This window comes from Pituophis catenifer, unplaced genomic scaffold (assembly GCF_029215685.1).
Source record: "Pituophis catenifer annectens isolate HBS135680 unplaced genomic scaffold, rPitCat1.0.hap2 SCAF_7, whole genome shotgun sequence".
NCBI classification, from domain to species: Eukaryota; Metazoa; Chordata; class Lepidosauria; order Squamata; family Colubridae; genus Pituophis; species Pituophis catenifer.
This window is the reverse complement of record NW_027256887.1, coordinates 58,981,204-58,999,108: the sequence shown is the minus strand read 5'-3', so window position 1 is coordinate 58,999,108 and position 17,905 is coordinate 58,981,204. Positions and strand designations below refer to the sequence as shown.

Below are 17,905 nucleotides of genomic sequence, written 5' to 3'. Positions count from 1 at the left end.
GATTTAAAGACAGAGACAAGTGGATGCCTTACACATATTCTAATAGTTTGTCTGCTGAAAATAATATTTAACCATATTTCTCTTCTACCATCTTTTATTAGAAACCAATCATTTTTTCAGACTTCAGGCAGTCTACAAAAGAGTCATCTATTTCTCAATTATCTTAATTCTTGTCACCATGAAATTTTCAGGCTTTCATCTTCTGTGCTTACTTAGTACTTCAGGTCTTCATTTCATTATTCTACCTAGAGAACTTCTTTCTTACTTAAACAAGTCTTTCAGAATTTGAATAGTAAGGTGAAGGTGTAAAAGTTATTGTATTTTTATGAAGTGGCAATGCAGCTCAGAATAACATTATGAGTATGCATATATGTAAGCTGAGCAAAAGTGAATGAATTAATTGTAGCAGAATCTCCATGGTACAGAGAGGTATAGTGAATGGTGTTAATGTCAACTAGATTTAGGTTCCTTTCCCCCCCCCTCTTTCTTCTTATCTCTAATATCTTTTGCTTCCTTTTTTCCCCAAGTACCTTGCATTACACTGTTTGCTCTGAAAACAAATAGCATGATAGGTATTTATAAGATTTTAAATAACATTTGGGGATATGATGGGAACTGGATTTCAAAATACTTCAACTACTTCCAAATTTGATCCAATGTTTTGAAATACATACCTTGTGTGCTAGATGGAACAGCATACGATTCTGAAGTCTACTCTTGGGAGCTAAAAACAAAATTAATACCTAGGTTTTCAAACTTATTAATTCATATGCCTCATTTTCATGGTGCAAACAATGTCCCCACTCACTTCCAGTAAGTGCACCTGAATTTATTGCCAGTAAAAATAAATAAAAAAGCAACCTTAATTATCAGACTCACCTTTCAAAGCAGATTGTTCAGCTTGTGTATACATTCCCAAGAAGAAGTAAGTGCATGCTAAATTCACCCACACATCAGGGTTGCAGGCAGATTCCTTGATTAAATCCTCATACTCCTTAAATAAATAATAATTTTTGATACAGCCTTGCTTAATCACCACAGACAAATTTATGCTTTATTTCTTCTTATAACCCAGCCAGAGCACATAAGAACTGTAAATAAGTAAAAAATATATATAAACAGAAATGACTACCATGTCCAGTGCAAATATTGTATTTCAGTTATCATCAAAATTTTGAAAAAGCTGCATCTTTTTAATTGCAGCTACTTTTAGGGCTTTCCCAAATCATTTCTACAAGTATGTGCATGTACAGCAGTTTTGCTCTATTAGTAGTACTAATGGAAATGTTTTATGTGCATGCACATGTACAAGAAACCTGAAAAAAACTGAAAATAGTTGTATGGTATTGCCTGGAAGATACTACTACTTCTGCAGTTTAAGAAGAAAAACTTCACTCATATCAATCTGCTTTGCAAAACATCTGTTTAAGTACTTTGCATAGCCTTAACTTTGTACTACTATCATTTTTTTCTTCTTGTGCCATATCCTTCATCGGATGTTGGAAATCCTATTTTTATCAACAGCCACATGAAAAAGTGCTGTTGAGTTTTGTCCAAACCAGTCCCTTAGATTTTGAAGCCATGATGTTCTTTTTCTGCCTGGACCTCGTTTGCCTTTAATCTTTCCTTGGAAGATTAAGTGAAGTATGCCATATTTTTCTGGGTATCACATCACATGTCCAAAATATTCTAACTTTCGCTTTTTTATAGTTTTGATGATTTCCCTTGGCTTTCCCAGGTGGCTTATCACCTCCTCATTTCTGATTTTGTCAACCCAATTTATACACAACAGTTTTCTTCTACAATATTTAAACATATATTCAATTAGATGCAAGCCTTTGAAATACTGATATTTTATCTTACTTATTCTGGTCCATGAGATACATTATAGTTGTAAATTTCATTCTTCACAGATAGTAAATTTGAGGAACAATGTTATATAGTGACACAGTCATAGTGACACAATCATATGTAAATTGATTCAATTTTCTCTTACCATGATTCTCTTGGAATATTATCCTCATATAAACATAGAATTTTGAAAAATAGCAGATCATAAATTAATACATTGTATTTCATAAATAAGTCAAAATAATAAACTATATATAATTTATTCACTAGGCTTCTGGACACAAAATATTATAACCAGTATTTTTGCTTTTATATTACTTTGAGGAAAATTTACAGGTAGTCCTCGACCTACAACAGTTCACTCAGTAACTGTTCGAACTTACAACGGCGCTGAACATAGTGACTTATGACCATTTTTCACACTTACAATCATTGCAGCATCTCCATGGTCATGTGATTTACATTTGATGCTTGACAACTGACTCATATTTATGATGGTTGCAGTGTCCCAGGATCATGTGATCAGCTTTTGCAACCTTCTGACATGCAAAGCCAATGGGGAAACCAGATTCACTTAACAACTGTGTTACTAATTTAATAATTGCACTGATTCACTTAACAAATGTGACAAGGAAAGTTGTAAAAGGAAAAATCAACAAATTTCTCACTTAGCAACATACATTATGGGCTCAATTGTAATTGTAAGTTGAGGCCTACCTCATCCTCATTCTTACAAATTTAAGAATGAGGATGAGGACAAAGAAGCACTACCTCACCTCCAGTGCTCTCTTGTAGTCACCCAGATGGAAAGCACAATATCCAATCCAGAGGTCTGCATCTTCCTCCTGTTCTCCAACCTGACGCTTAAACTTGGAAAGAAGACAGAATAAAAATTAAAGTGATATCCAATTGTGACCAAGTTCATATAATTTTTAATTATTTTAAAATGACAAGTTTATTGCAGCCATATAGTATACACAAATCTAGCCTTTTAGGCAGTGATGGGGCTTTAATTTAGACACTCTCAAATGTCTGTATATTTGATGTTCATGTATAAAAGAAGGGCTCACATTTAAATTAAGTAATTAGATGTTTACAAATATTTAGATAAGCAGTTTTTATGACTGGCAGGCAGAAATGTATTAAGGTGATCATGAATATGATGTGCCATCAAGTGATTATTGACTTAGCAACACCACAAATATTTCTAAATTGATAGGATCTCCATACAATCAATTTGTCACTGTCAGTTAGGCAGTACTCATTAGCTCATTAAGCCACAATATGAGTGAAGTGCAAAGTGTGGTTACAATACATTCACTCCAACTCTGCTTTTCTCACTGCAAATGTAGGTTTTTAAAAAGGCAACAACATTGTAATTTGATTGTCCTTACATGTCTGCATGTAACTACCATTATGAAGTGTTGACACACACAGTTCATAATGCAAAATTGACTCTTGTATTTGCATCTTAATGTATTAATCATAGAACATTAATTATAGAACATTAATCATAGAACTGAAGAAAACAAGCTAGGAATTTATAAACTAATAAATTAAACAAACTTAATTCTAATTTGTTCAGATGCAACAATCATATTCTCACACGAATATGATGTCACACTAAACCATCCATATATGCACAAACAGTGCTCATTCATGTTGCAGTTTAATAATATTGCTTCTGTTGCATTGCTCTCAACAAGGAATAAACTTGTAGAACAACTACTGCATTAGCTTATGGCCATGTTCACACATGATAAACTAGGAATTTTGGCTTATTACAAAGTGAACAAGCAGTTTATTCTACCTTCTCCAGCAAATTAAGATGGTTGCTATAAAATCCTAATTCCTAAACTGATAAAGTCATTTTAAACTATCTTGTTCATAATCTTGTGATTTAGATATGATACAGTACTTTCCTTATTACTGGTAATACCTCATCAGTCTACACACCAGCTATGAAGACTATATTTAATCTATAGCAAGGAAGATAAATTGTAATCTGTGGATTATCTGGGGCCACTGCATAAAGCGGTTAGATGTCTATAGAGATTCTCAGTCATCCAGGTCATGGTTGTCCCAAAGGGGCTTTTTCAAGAGGCAACTGGACTTTTTGGTTTTTCTTTAAAGATATTTTCGCTTCTCATCCAAGTTTCTTGGATGAGAAGTGAAATGTCTTCAAAGAAAAATCAGAAAGTCCAGCTGCCTCTTGAGAAAGCACCTTTGGGTTCGACTCCTAACCCAACTTCTATTTTGCAGAGGTGATATTTGCCACTCTGGCAAATCAGAGAAGCAAAAAGCACGGATGTTCTCAGTCTGAAATGACTGAAGTAGCAAGAAGGTGTCGGGACAACTTTCCTTCCCCCCTCCCCACCCCCAAACCACTGATCTGTTCCGAAAGATGTCTAAACAAATATGCTAGCAAATAATCCAGAAGCGGCTGCAGCAACTCCACTTGCAGAATTCTCGTCCCGCCAAGTTCCCCAAATGCATCCCTAGTACCTCTAAAAGGGCAATGGCCCCAGTGAAATCTCGCTGAGTTAATAAATCTTCCAGCTGCGGCAGCCGTTTGCCTTTCTTTCTGCGTTTATCCGCTGATTGAGGCCCGCCTCCAACAGCGGGTTTCAGCCGTGAGAGCATCTGCAAAAGCGACAGAAGTAAGAACAAGGTAAAGGGAAAAGGGCTCCGCTAGTCTTTTTCGCCCTCTCATCTCTTTAGAAAAGCCCCTTAATCTAGCCTTATCCGATTCTTCTTGTCCCTCACCATCTTGCCCACAGGCCTGCTTCACAAAAAACAACGGTCGTCTGTTGCTATTCTGCCTCACCAAGGTCTCTGTTACCCTGGCAACCGCGCGAAGGGTGGTAGTTAGGGTAAGGCAATCTGGCCTGGGAGACAGCAACAAAAGACCGGGCGGCAACTGCGAGTCATACTTACAGTTCCGGTGGCTCTCCGGACAAAATAGTTTTGGAAAGAATCTCAGAAATCCAAGCGCTTCAGTGACGTGAAGAGGCGTGTACCCTTTCGTGGTTTAGGAGGGCGAAGAAAGGAGAGTCCCAATTCGACAGGAAAGCTCCGTTTTCACGAAGCGCTGACTAGCTGTACCTTGTCCAGTGACACATTTCTGCAAGAAAAACCACTGCGGTAGGCATCTCTGTAGAGTTGCTTACTGAGTTGCTGCTACAACTGACTCCGATGGATCGGATAATGGGTCCGATATCATCACCCAGCGAAGACTGTTTCTACTTACTACAATATGCTATGATCGCATATTTATTTGTATATAGCTGGGTAAACTTGTATACAGTTATATGCTTCACGTTTATATTTTTACATTACAACAAAATAATACTAATTCCCAAACAATATACAATAAGCATCTGAGGAGGGCATGAAGGCAAATGACATGTGTTGTGATCTGACACAAAGCCTGTGACTTAACATATTTCCAAATGAGTAGGACTAAAAAAAAAAGTCACTGTTTGTGTTGGTATCATTAGTAGATTTTTAACTTCCCTTAAATAACATGTTACCAGTGATTTTGTGCAATTTCTTCTTCATCATTATTATTTTCAAATACTTATGGGCCAAAGGTTTTAAATTATTTAATTGCACCACTACTGCATACATGAGGGCAAAAGAATTGTTATTGCTGAGCACATTGTAAGCCGCCCTGAGTCTCCGGAGAAGGGCGGCATATAAATCAAATTAAAAAAAATTAAAAAATTAAATTAAAAATTAAAAAATTAAAAAAAAAGAAGAAGAAGGGGACAACAGATGGCTGGATGGAGTCACTGAAGCAGTAGGCATGAGCTTAAATTGACTCCAGAGGATGGTAGAGACAGGAAGTCCTGGAGGAACATTGTCCATGGGATTGCGAAGGGTTGATACGACTTTGCAACTAACAACAACAACTGCATACATAGAATAACATTTAGAGAATTTAGGAGCAGTTTATGGAAGTTTAATGACATAAAATCATGGAAGTTTATGACAAAAATCATACTATTTTATACATGACTTGGAAATAAATCTTATTGTTTTCAATTAAGTGTATTCCCTAGATCAGTCTGAATTAAATTATATACTTTAATGAGTTACCATATAGTGACTGATGATTTATACAAGTGTGCTTATTAAAAATGATGCCTGATTTATGTACCACGTTGAATTTGTCACTTCAACAAATCCAAAAATTTTTTTTTTGGGGAACCATTAACCATTAATGAAAAATGTCTATTCATTTAAGATACTGGAAATATCAAGAGCAGTAATGTGTGTTTCCTGTGTTTTCTGTTTTCACAATGATTGCTGCCTAGAACTGAAGAAATAGGTAGACTACAACTGTTTTAAATAAATAAATGTTGTGGTCCCAGATTCTTTTCTCCCAGAGATATTGCAAAGCAAAAGGGAAATCTATAGATCTTCTTTATGGCTAAGATAAAATGCTGTCTACCATCCCTTTGCCAGGCAAAAATTATACTGGTGTTAAATTTGTTACCACAATCCTGCCACAAGCAAGATTGCAAATACGTTATCCTTATCTACAATGTATATTGTACATTTAATGACAAAGATGATGGATTCTCTCAGTTTTGTTGTACACTGCTACTACCACCAACTGTGAAAAAAGGAAATAAAATCCACCAATTTTTCTCTTTAACATGGGCTGTGGAGGAGACAATTTTTGCCAGATGGCTAGACCATTAGATTTTACAGTGAATTTCCACTTTCCGTAAGACCATTACATTATGTTTATTGAAAAGGAACATAGGTATAGCACTTCAGCATACTAATGTGCTAAATGAAAAGGAGTCAGATACAACTGTTGACTGATATGAAGAAGAACATGGTAAAATAGATTGGTAATATTCAACATATGCTATATGTGGAATATACTGTATATAGAGGAATATATATTGCATTAGAAGATAGGTGTAATTTTAAAATCGAAAGAAGAAATATTAGTTACTTGCATTGTGCAGACAACACTACATATTCTGATAGTTGTAATGCAAAGGATCTGCAAGCTCTAACTATGAAAGTAAAGAAGCATAATAAAAAATATGGGACTAAGCTTAAATATATAGAAGAGCAAATTAATGACAGGTATAGTAACTATCCCTAAAAATGGACAATGAAGCTACTGAAGTGGTGAATATCTCTTACTGTAAGAGTTGTAAGAAAGAGGCAATGGCAAACCATATCTGAAAAACCTGGCCAAGAAAACTGCAGGGACCAGTCCACCTGTGATTTTTTCCCCAACCCCCCAGAACTTTAACCTTAGACTGTCTACTGTCAACCTTACCTCATTCCTAAGAGGTCTTTAAGGGGCGTGCATAAGCGCACCAGCGTGCCTACCGTCCCTGTCCTAATGTTCCCTTTTATTTGTATCCATCTCATGTATTTATAATATGTCTATACTTATATCTACATGCTTGATTGATTAAATAAATAAATAAATAAATAATAGATTAAACTATTTCACTATTGATTATGAGTATGCTGACTATTTATTCTTGGGTTCCAGGGGTTATATTTGATGAGTTTTATAATCTTGTAAATTGCCCAGAATCTCTTATGTGAGATAGACAGCTATATAAATTATATAAATGAAAACAAATTATAAAAGCACAGGCTCTTTTCTGCCATAATTCAGTATTAAGGACAGCATGGAGACTCATTGAGACAAAGTCTCAAGGATAATCAGTGTAGAGCTGATTTGGGGTGGGAAGCAAAGAGTCGTTTTAGAGATTATCTGGTTGTTTTCTGGAAATAAATATTGCTGGACAGGAAATGGCTTGTGGAAATTCTAGGGACAGAAATAATTTTCTGTCATAGATTTATTTCTGGAAAAAACATCAAATCACCACTAGAGTATACTGTGTTTCTTATGCTAGTTTTACCATGTTAAATGATTGATGCCCCAACAATCATCACAAAACTATTTTTTAAAAATCTCTGCACTGCTGTTTACTAGAAAGTCTATTTTGTACATTTCTAATATGTAACATATTCTAATACAAAAAAGCATAAAAAGGCAACACAGAATTTCTACAGAGTAATGATTATGATAGAATATCCATCCAAAGTGAGCGAAAAAGGAACGTTCAAGCCACATCCACCACCTGCATCAGTGGTGGGTTGTCCCCAGTTCGGACTGGTTCTATAGAACCGGTAGTAAAACTGGAAGGAGGCTCTGCCCACTGACCCTGACATCATCAGAAGCGATCTGTGCACGCACTGAAGCTTCTGTGCATGCGCAGAAACAAGGCGCGCACATGAGCAAAGCGAGTGCACACGTGCAATCCTGTTGCGAAACGGTAGTAAAGGTAAGTAGAACCCACCCCTGATCTGCATGCAGTTTTCCCATCCTCCACTGTTAATAAATCTCTACCCCTACAAAGAGCTAGACAAGAAGAAAGTTAAAGAAGTAGCAGCATAAGTGGTGTTTTCATTTATACTTCCAACAAAAGGCCAACATCCAATGAGGGAGCAAAGGGTTTTAGAAATGAACCACTGACTTAAAAGCTGGTGTCGTCAAGATAACTTTGGTTTCCTAGACCATGGTTTGCATTACCTACATGAAGGGCTACTGACAAGGTTTGGATTGAACCTCACAAGAACTGGAAATAATATTTTCAGAAAACGACTGGCTCATCAGAAAAACTTTAAACTAAAATTGAAGGAAGAGGGAACCTTTAGAATCTAATTCCAAGAAAAAACCACTAGATAACTAATCATATAAGGAAGTAGTGTGTAAAGAGAAAGAAGAAGAAAAAGAAAAACACAACAGAGTAGAGAGTGATGGAAAGGAAGTAAACTCAGTTACAAAGTAGGAGATATAAGAAACATACCCAAGACTCATAAAGGACTCAAATGTCTATACATGAACACTCAAAGTTTAGGGAACAAACAGGGTGAACATGAAGTACTAGTACATTAAGGCAGATATGATATAGTTGCCATTACTGAAACTGGGTGGAATGAAACTCATAACTGGATTGTACTGATGGAAGGATACAAAGAGGAGGTGTATTATATATAAAAGATCTCTACACCTCTACAGAAATCCACCAAACCAAGGATGAAAACCTCCTAGAATCCATATGGATCAATATAAAAGGAAAATAGAATGACATTGCTATAGGTGTATACAGATAGTCCTCAATTTATGACTACAAATGAACTCAAAAGTTAGGTGGTTAAATGAGACATTTGTTAAGTGAGTTTTGTCTCATTTTATGACCTTTCTAGCCACAGTTGTTAAGTGAATCATTGCAGTTGTTAAGTTAGTAACATAGTTGTTAAGTGAATCTGGCATTCTCATTGACTTTGTTTGTCAGAAGGTCACAAAAGCTGTTCACATGACTTCAGGACACTGCAACCATCATAAATATGAGTCAGTTGCCAAGCGTCCAAATTTTGATTAGATGACCATGGGGATACTACAATGGTTGTACATGTGAAAAATTGTCATACGTTGCTTTTTTCAGTGCCACTGTAACTTTGAACAGTCACTAAACGAACTGTTGTAAGTCAAGGACTATCTGTACTATAGACCACCCAAGCAAACAGAAGAAATAGACGAGTGGTTTGCTAAAAATTAATGAATGTAGGAAACATATCACAGTAGCAATGGGACACTTTAACTACCCTGATATCAACAGGGAGATAAACTCTGCAGCACGTGGGAGATCAAAGAAGATTTAGCTGACAACTTTGTCATGCAAAAGGAAGAGGAGGAACTAGAGGAAAAGCTATACTGGATCTAATTCTTACTAATAGAACAGAAGTTATCGAGAGAGTTGAAGTTGCCAGAACTTTGGGCAAGAGTGACCACGTCAAATTGGAATTCAATATAATGCAAACACAAGCAATGGAACATAATCCAACCAGGGTCTTAAACTTTAAAAGATCTGATTTAACAAAGTCAGAGACAGCCTAAGAAAGATTCTATGGATGAAAATCCTAAAAGGAGAAAACAATTCCAGAAGCATGGGAAACTCTGAAAAATATGATCGTAAGAGACCAGTTCAGCACATTACCACTAAAAAAGAAAAGTAGGAAATCCAAGAAGAAACTAGCATGGTTGCACAAAGATCTCTCTGATAATCTGAAAGACAAAAAGGACAAGTACAAAAAAATGGAAAGAAGGACACATAACTAAGGCAGCATATCAGCATTTAGCCAGAATCTGCAAAGATGAAGTCAGGAGAGCAAAGGCTCAGAATGAACAAAGACTTGCAACAGAAGTCAAAGATAATTTTAAAAAGTTTCTTTCAACCTATAAATATGAAAAAAGTCAAGGAGACAGTAGGTCCACAAAGAGAGAAGATGGCAAGGAAGTAACAGATAGCAGAGACAAAGCAGAACTACTTAACTCATTCTTTTCATGTAAAAAGAAACTATAGCCTAATCTACCAAAAACCTAACCATAAAAGACAGACTAAAAATAAAAACTAAAATAAGCAAGAAAATGGTTAGAGAACACCTCTGATCTTGATGAATATATATCACCAGGACCTGGCAAATTAAAGCCCAAGGTTCTGAATTATCTCAGAAACATTGTATCCTGGGAGAGACTGGAAGCGTCGTGGCAAGACCGGCTGGAAAAATAGCGGGCTCCGACGAGCTCTGTGAAAATCCAGCCTGACAAACCGCTGTCGGGGGGGTGTATCTTTGGACCAGAACCATCTTGTAGGAACAGCGAAGAAGGAGAGGCATCTTGGAAGACCAAGAGGAACAGGCAAGTTCCTCAATAGGTCAGAAACAGATCTTCAGGGCTGCCACATTTAGTGCTGTGGGAAACTGGGAGGGGGGATTGCATGGAGTTGGGGAGATATCTAGTCATAATAACATTCTTTTCTCTGAGAGTCAAGGACATTCTGCCTGCACTTGGAGCGGCGTGATTGGGAAGCATCTCCTCTTGGGACGGTGCATTGATTGGACAATGTGATGGACATGTGGGTGCAGGGAAAGGGACTTGGACTTTCTTTTTGGTGGGAAAAACCTGGAAGCTTTCAGATTCGGGTTTTCCCAGATGTGTCAATATGACATCTCTAATAAAATGGAACTTTGAGGAAATTCTATCCTCGGAGTCTTCTTTTGTTGGAACCCTGACTTTTTATATGTGAAATCAATTAACATGATTGTTGCTTTCTTTATTTTTATATTGGTATCAGTAAAAAGTTGACCATAGACCTCCAGGGGAGGTATGATGAATTGAAGACAGCTCTCTCAAGGAGATCACAGGACAGCAGTTTTCTGTGGTTTTAAATGCCAGGAGACTTCCACATCAGCCATCTTGCTTTAACAGAGTCTGTTAAAGAATACCAAGTTTGCAAACCTAATTTTCTAATCTCTTTTGGAAATTGCCTATTAATCATCTTAAAGCTATTAAAGACCTTCAGAAGAGTGTTTGAAAAGTCTTCATCAGGTGAGTTTATTTTCAACTATGAACAAAAGAAAAATTAATTATAAACTAAACAACTTTTAATTTTTTAAAATTAACACCTTTCAAGCATTCCTGGTACTCTAGGCAGCTCATTTGTTAATCATTGAAGACTGCCCTGATATAGTTGATTTCCCAGAACTTGATGTGCCCCTCACATTGCTGTCAGAAAAGGAAATGATGAGTACAGCCAAATTATTGGGATGAGGAAAGCATTTTAGACACAGGGAGAATATACAATATTGCATAGGATTCTACAGTGTTCTTACTTAAGACATTCTCAATGTGGGAAGCACCCCCCTCCTAGAAGAATGAAATATTTTGTGGAATATTAAATATTTTGTGGAATATTTTTTAGAGGCAGAAAACAGACTCACTGTTTCTTAATAGCCCCCCCCCCAGCAGATATTTTGTGCCTATTAAGAAAGACTGGGCCAGCCTATCTACAAAGCAAAAGACCTTCAGCTTCAGGATGATGGGATTAAGAACAGGACATGATCCTTCAGGACAAAATAGGATTAACCCACTACCATTTAGCAGAAGACACAGAGCTCACTACATTGCACAATCTCCTAAGGGTATTTCAGACATTGCACCACCCCCAGAACAGTCCAAGCTCAGACAAACACCTAGGATTTACATTTCCTCTTTTGCCTCTAGAGCCAACTATGACCCCTATGTAACCCCTACACGACCCCCATAGGAATCTAAAAACAGCCAATAAAATATTAAAGGACATGTTCATGGCACAGGAACAGGAAACTCAAATACAAAGCCCAAAAGAAGGTATAAAACCACCCACTCTCAATTCCATTTTGGCAGCTGCACCAGAACCATAAATGCAGATAGTTCTGTTCATCATTAAACCATCTTTCCAATCAGCCTCCATGTTTCTGATGTCTTTCTCCCAGCTTGGAACTGAACCAGATGGATATTCCTTCCAACATCAAGGTGTTATTGTAGTACTCCAGTATCATTTCTGCATTGATATACTTTTGTGTTTGACAGCTAAGTGAACTGTTTAAGCTAAGTCCCAGGATATCTAAAATGACAAAACAATCAATAGGTAAACAAAGTTTACCCATTTATCTTACCTTTTCCCACATTCTGTTTTTGGGATTAAGCTGATATAGCATTTCCTTCACAGATCCCTAAAGGGAAAAATAGCTTGAAGGCTTTATAGGTTTCACAACAATTGCTGCCTGCAATTGCCTGCATACAACCAGACAACTACACACTATCTTGTTGATTCCCAATTAAGTTGCAGGCAATACTGCATTGTTTACAGAGCTTTGCAGTTGTTCCTAGCAAAGAAAGAAGGAATGAAATAGACAAGAATATTACTAGTTCCTGCTTCCTTTTGTCAGGGGACTAACTTGTGTGCAAAGTATCGGGTTGCTTGGATTCTTCAGTTTTTAGTGACTGCTTCATGTTTGGAGGATTGCTAGAGGGTCTTTTTTCTTTCATGTGGAATAGAGGAAGGGAATTATTGTTACTTGAGAACTGTCTCTTTTTCTTAGCTAGGCAACCTCCAGCATACGGTTGTCCATCTACAAAAGTTATTTAAAACATATCACCCCTTTTCTACTTTTTATAGCAGAGTACAGCCTTAAGTACCTTATTGCTGGCCTATTATCCTTTTATTATCCTTACTAAGATACAGAGGAATGGTGACAGGGTAACTTGGCAGTTTCTCCTTAATAAAGGTACATATCTCTGTTTTTGAAAATGACCAGACAAATAGATACTTAGATTTGAGGGCAATAACATTTATTAAATTTCTTTCTTGCATGAAAGGCCAGCTTAAAATGGTTACTGATAAATTAGGGAATGGAAATGTACTAGGGTGGAAATACCATTAGACCTTACTGTCTAATTGCTTATAATAATTCAATAGGTTGGCTTATTCCTATGTACCATGTTTCCCCCAAAATAAGGCCCTGTCTTATATTTTTTTGAACCCTGAAATAAGCGCTTGGCCTTATTGCCATACACTCAAAAGCCCAATTGGGCTTATTATCAGGGGATATCTTATTTTGGAATGTTTGTTTTACACAATTGATCTGAGGAATACCATCATCACAAATGCAAATAATCAGGTACAATGTATCACTTCTATTCAGATGGCTACCGTAGATAGATAGATAGATAGATAGATATCTGCAATTTGAGTACAAAAAGATGTAATCATATATAGTCTTCCCTTGTTTTATGCTATGATTATATTTCCCCAAAACCTTGCATAAAGTGAATTTGCATAAAGTAGTTAGTGGGGAAGAAAGGGAGTTGTGGAATATGGTGTAAAATTTTGTAACCCAAAGGAATTTACAAATGTGCGTATAAATTTTTAGAGCAATGATCTTAAGCATTACATTACTTAAATATGTTTTCTTCTTTGTCTCATGTTCTCTATATAGCAAAAGTATTTTCTCCACATTTATTACAGTCGGATTTCAAAGGCACATAATTATTATACAAAAAAAGGGAGGCTTACAGCACTATGGATTTTATTAGCATTTTTATGGTATTGTACTTGTAGGTTGGCTCAAGTTAAAAGCTTTCCCTGGGCCTGTAGATCATTTAGCTTTGGTCCTCTGCAGTATAACAAACATGTTTCTAGCAGTTTTCTTTTTCATTTTAGACAAGGGCCTTCCTTGGACAAGAGGACGTTGGCCATTTTCACCCATAGTAACAGTAATGGCTATTACAGGCAAAGAAGTACAATTAGTTGGAGGCAGAATGTACAACTAGAGCAATTTCATAACACAATGGTAAACACATGAATAAGAACAAAGATGGGTTTGATGGGGGAAAATGCCTTGCCATATTTCCAGACCTTTGGTGCAAATTGACTAAGTTGAAACAAATCACATATTAACCCCTTCTCTCCCTTTTTTTCTTTTGCGTAAAACAAATTAGCATAAGCCAAGGGAAACTGTATATATGTTATTGGTTCTTTGAAAATGCCACTAGATGAAAGAGAAAAAAGGTGGAAGAAAATAATAAGCAAGAATCTTTTGTCAGAGCAGGATGTAAATATGAAAAAATGAAAATAGAATCTCAAAACAAACCACAGCTTTTATTCAGTATCCTTCTGTGCATTATGATAAGAGGCATTATGATTTAGAATGGCGAGACCAGGAGCCATTGTGCTCTGCATTAATGGGCTTTTAAATCTTATTTCAGTTTTTTTTTTAATAATGTTATTGGCTCCTCTCTTTTTTTTTCTTGTGAATCATATTGAATGCTTATCTGGTGAGGTGTGGCTAATGCCTCAGTTTTATAGCTTACATGTTCTCTACTGCAAACATGAAAAACAACCTTTGGTCTCTTCCCATCTTCATGAGTTCTGCTCCTGTTAATTGTTCACAACAGAGGTGACAGGTAAGGCAGATGGGCGTGGAGTGAAAAAGAAGCACTGAAAAGGACAGAAAGACCCATTTTAAAAAAGGAAAGTTGAACAGAGTGCTAGACATAAGGCAGATGCTAAAATATGCCAAGTGCCAGTACAAAGTATAATAAGGCAACAATGATGTATCAGTTTGTGGGAACATCATTTCTCTTGAGTCAGCTGCTGTGGTACACTAGTGAAACCAAGTGTGGGAAAGATGAATATGTGATCAATGTAATGATGCTAAATGACTCTGATTATCCAGTGACATCAGAGAACTTAAAACCAACTGTAGAACTGGGGCTCAGACTGGTGAATGAAATTCTGAAAGGTAAGAATGTTAATTGCATTGTTCTATAGTTTTCAGTACTTTAGCTATCTATAAATCTTTAGCTATCAGTAATTGATCAATACAGTTTAAACCAATTCTGTCCAAACAGCTTTATGTGGGTTTAGAGTTGGTTTTAACAAATCATAATTTATAATATTTTTCAAAGTAATCTTTATTTTAAAAATAAACATTTTGAAGCATAACATCAAAATACAATTTATGTAATCTAATACTTTTAGTAATGCAAAATATTTAATATACTAAAATTTGGTAATGATACAAGTCCAGATTACAGCACAGTATAACAAATACACAGCATACCTGCTAATTTCTTTTCTCAAGTTTATCCCACTGAGAATGCAATTTGTGCTGTTCTTTCATGGAGGCAGTAACTATTTTTCTTTCATGTGATATCAGTTGTAATTGATCTTACAACTGCTGTATTAAAATGGAATATCTCTCAGTATCGAAACTGCTTGTTGCATAGTGCTTATGATAGTAATAGTATGGAAGAACAGACTATTTATGGTGGGAATTTAGTTCCAAACATTAAGAGGAAAGCAACTTTGCGAAAGTTGGTTGAAAATTTTGCAAACAAATTCTTTAGTTTAGACATAAGCATTTGCCTTAAATATTACTCACCTATTGTTTTAAAATAAGACTTAATAGCATTCAGGCTTTAAATTGTATTCAGCTGTTTTGAAGACAGTTTCTCTTATCTGCAATTGAAGCAAATTTTGCTACATCAAAAGAACGAGACAGAAAGTATAATAATAATAATTTCCATAGGACACTGGTAGAGTTCAGTTAAAATTCCCATATTCTATTCCATTTATTTCAAATATAGAAGATCTACAATGTGTGTATATATAGTGGGGGCACCCAATACAATAAAAATAATTATACATCCTTATTAAAATTATTGCATTGCGTATTGTTTTATTAAATTATTGTACACTTATTTACAATACACTATTGTATTGTAAATTAGGGAATGACCCTAACGATTTGAGATTATGTATTTACATAACAGGGATGTTATTATTCATGATTAATGTCAGTATTATTTTTAATTTATTGTATGTCTATTGCTGGTCGAGGACCGTAATAAAGTTTTATTCATTCATTCATTCATATTCATTCAATCATTGTACACTTCAGTAGATATTTTTATCATTTAAAGTTTATCTTACAATTCAGTATTCTATTTGTATTATTGTTACAGAAAACAACATGACTGTCAAAGTAAGCGCTACATATGATCTGTTCAACACATCTGTCTATTCCTCACAAGGGTGCCGCAGTAGCACTTGTGAAGGTGTGGCATTTGCTAAACAGCTCGATGTGAGTATAATGAACTTTTATAGCTACATTTCTAGCTTTGACATGCTTTATAGTGACTATTATGCTTCTTTCATATATTATGTTTGACCAGTTTTATTTTCTCTTTGCTGTAAAGCTGCTAGTTTTTATAGATATTTTTTTCTTTATTTTCAATATTTTTTTATTTTTTATTCAGAACATTAAAATACAAATTCCAAAAAAGGGAAAAAAGAAAATGCAAAAACAAAGCAAAACTAGACAAAACAAAAAAGAGAAGAATATAAATGTGTATAAAAGTGCATGAAAAGAAAAAAACATAAATTGTCCCCCCCAGTTGAATGCTGATAAATATATTTCAAGAATAATAGTCCCCACCCTTGAAAAACAGGCACACAATTTATGAACTTCTACAACTTTGTTTGCCCAACCCATTTGACCTGACATCTATCTACTATATATATATAAAAAAAACAGGGTTGGAAGAAATATCCTTCTGGGTTCAGTTCCAAGTGGGGAAAAAGACACTGGGAACATGGTGGCTGCTTGGAAAGGTGGTTTTAATGGTGGACAGGATCACATGCCTTGAAGATCTTGGGTGCAGAAAAAAGGGAAGAGATGCTGAGAGTGCCTCAGTTTTATTCCCTCTCTAGGCTTTTGAATTTGAGCTTGTATTCTGACTGGTTGTCAAACTCCCATGGGGCCATGCAGGGGTAACTTTGTAGGTTGTGTTTTTGAGTCCCAAGTTTGGTTGACGCTTGCTGGGTGATGGTGTAATGAAAGGGCTTTGGGCAATTGAAGAGCCTTGGTGGCGCAGCAGACTAAAGCACTGTTAAGTAACACCAGCTGCCTGCAATTACTGCAAGTTCAAATCTCACCAGGCTCAAGGTTGACTCAGCCTTCCATCCTTTCGAGATAGGTAAAATGAGGACCCGGTTTGTGGGGGCAATAAGCTGATTTTGTATAAAAAAGAACACCGCTTAGGGCCCCCCCGAAAGCCCTACTAAGCAGGTATATACAAAAGTATGAAGGCTATTGCTTAATGCATTGTAAGCCGCCCTCAGTCTCTGGAAAAGGGGGGCATATAAATCAAATCAAACCAATAAACCAATAAATTCCTATTATGGTCTTCTTGAAGGAGGTAGATCTTTGTTATATAGAATCGAAAGGCTCAGACCCTAATGGCCCATTAACAAAGATGGGGGGAGGCTGAATTTCTGCCTCCCTTTTAAGGGAAATATTCTCCCCTTTTAATATTTCTTAAAATATCTCATTTTCCTAGGAGAGGGGTGGATGCTAACTTCCTACAATAGTTAAAGGGTAAAACCAACAGCAGAGTTAAAATTCAAGGCCCTCTGTTAACAGTCTATTATTGCATAGAAATATCCACAACGGGTTCTAATCCACCATAACCCACCACAATTGTTGCTTCTGGTCCATCCAGGATCAAATATCCTCGATTGATTCTTAATAATAAGGCTTTACATTAACATTTTAACTGGGATCTTTCCTAACAATTGGATTTCATTCCCCAAAATCATAAGTATCTGTTATGGAT

General features: G+C 36.1%; 2 protein-coding genes across 3 annotated transcripts in view; one reads left to right on the top strand and one right to left on the bottom strand.

The window, feature by feature from the left end:
- IFT56 (intraflagellar transport 56) overlaps positions 1–4,494 on the bottom strand; it is a 30,663-nt gene extending 26,169 nt beyond the window's left edge. The window contains exons 1-4 of one of the 2 annotated variants that reach the window (XM_070947027.1): positions 4,357–4,494; positions 2,628–2,720; positions 880–994; positions 675–724 (exon numbers count right to left, since the gene is read on the bottom strand). In XM_070947027.1, the coding sequence (XP_070803128.1) occupies positions 675–724; positions 880–994; positions 2,628–2,720; positions 4,357–4,494 (396 nt within the window). The remainder of the gene's footprint in view (positions 1–674; positions 725–879; positions 995–2,627; positions 2,721–4,356) is intronic. The other variant, XM_070947029.1, reaches the window with a different exon arrangement.
- A 10,304-nt stretch (positions 4,495–14,798) lies between these two features.
- GUCY2C (guanylate cyclase 2C) overlaps positions 14,799–17,905 on the top strand; it is a 93,169-nt gene continuing 90,062 nt past the window's right edge. The window contains exons 1-2 of the mRNA XM_070947197.1: positions 14,799–15,027; positions 16,253–16,371. Coding sequence (XP_070803298.1) covers positions 14,799–15,027; positions 16,253–16,371 — 348 coding nt within the window. The remainder of the gene's footprint in view (positions 15,028–16,252; positions 16,372–17,905) is intronic.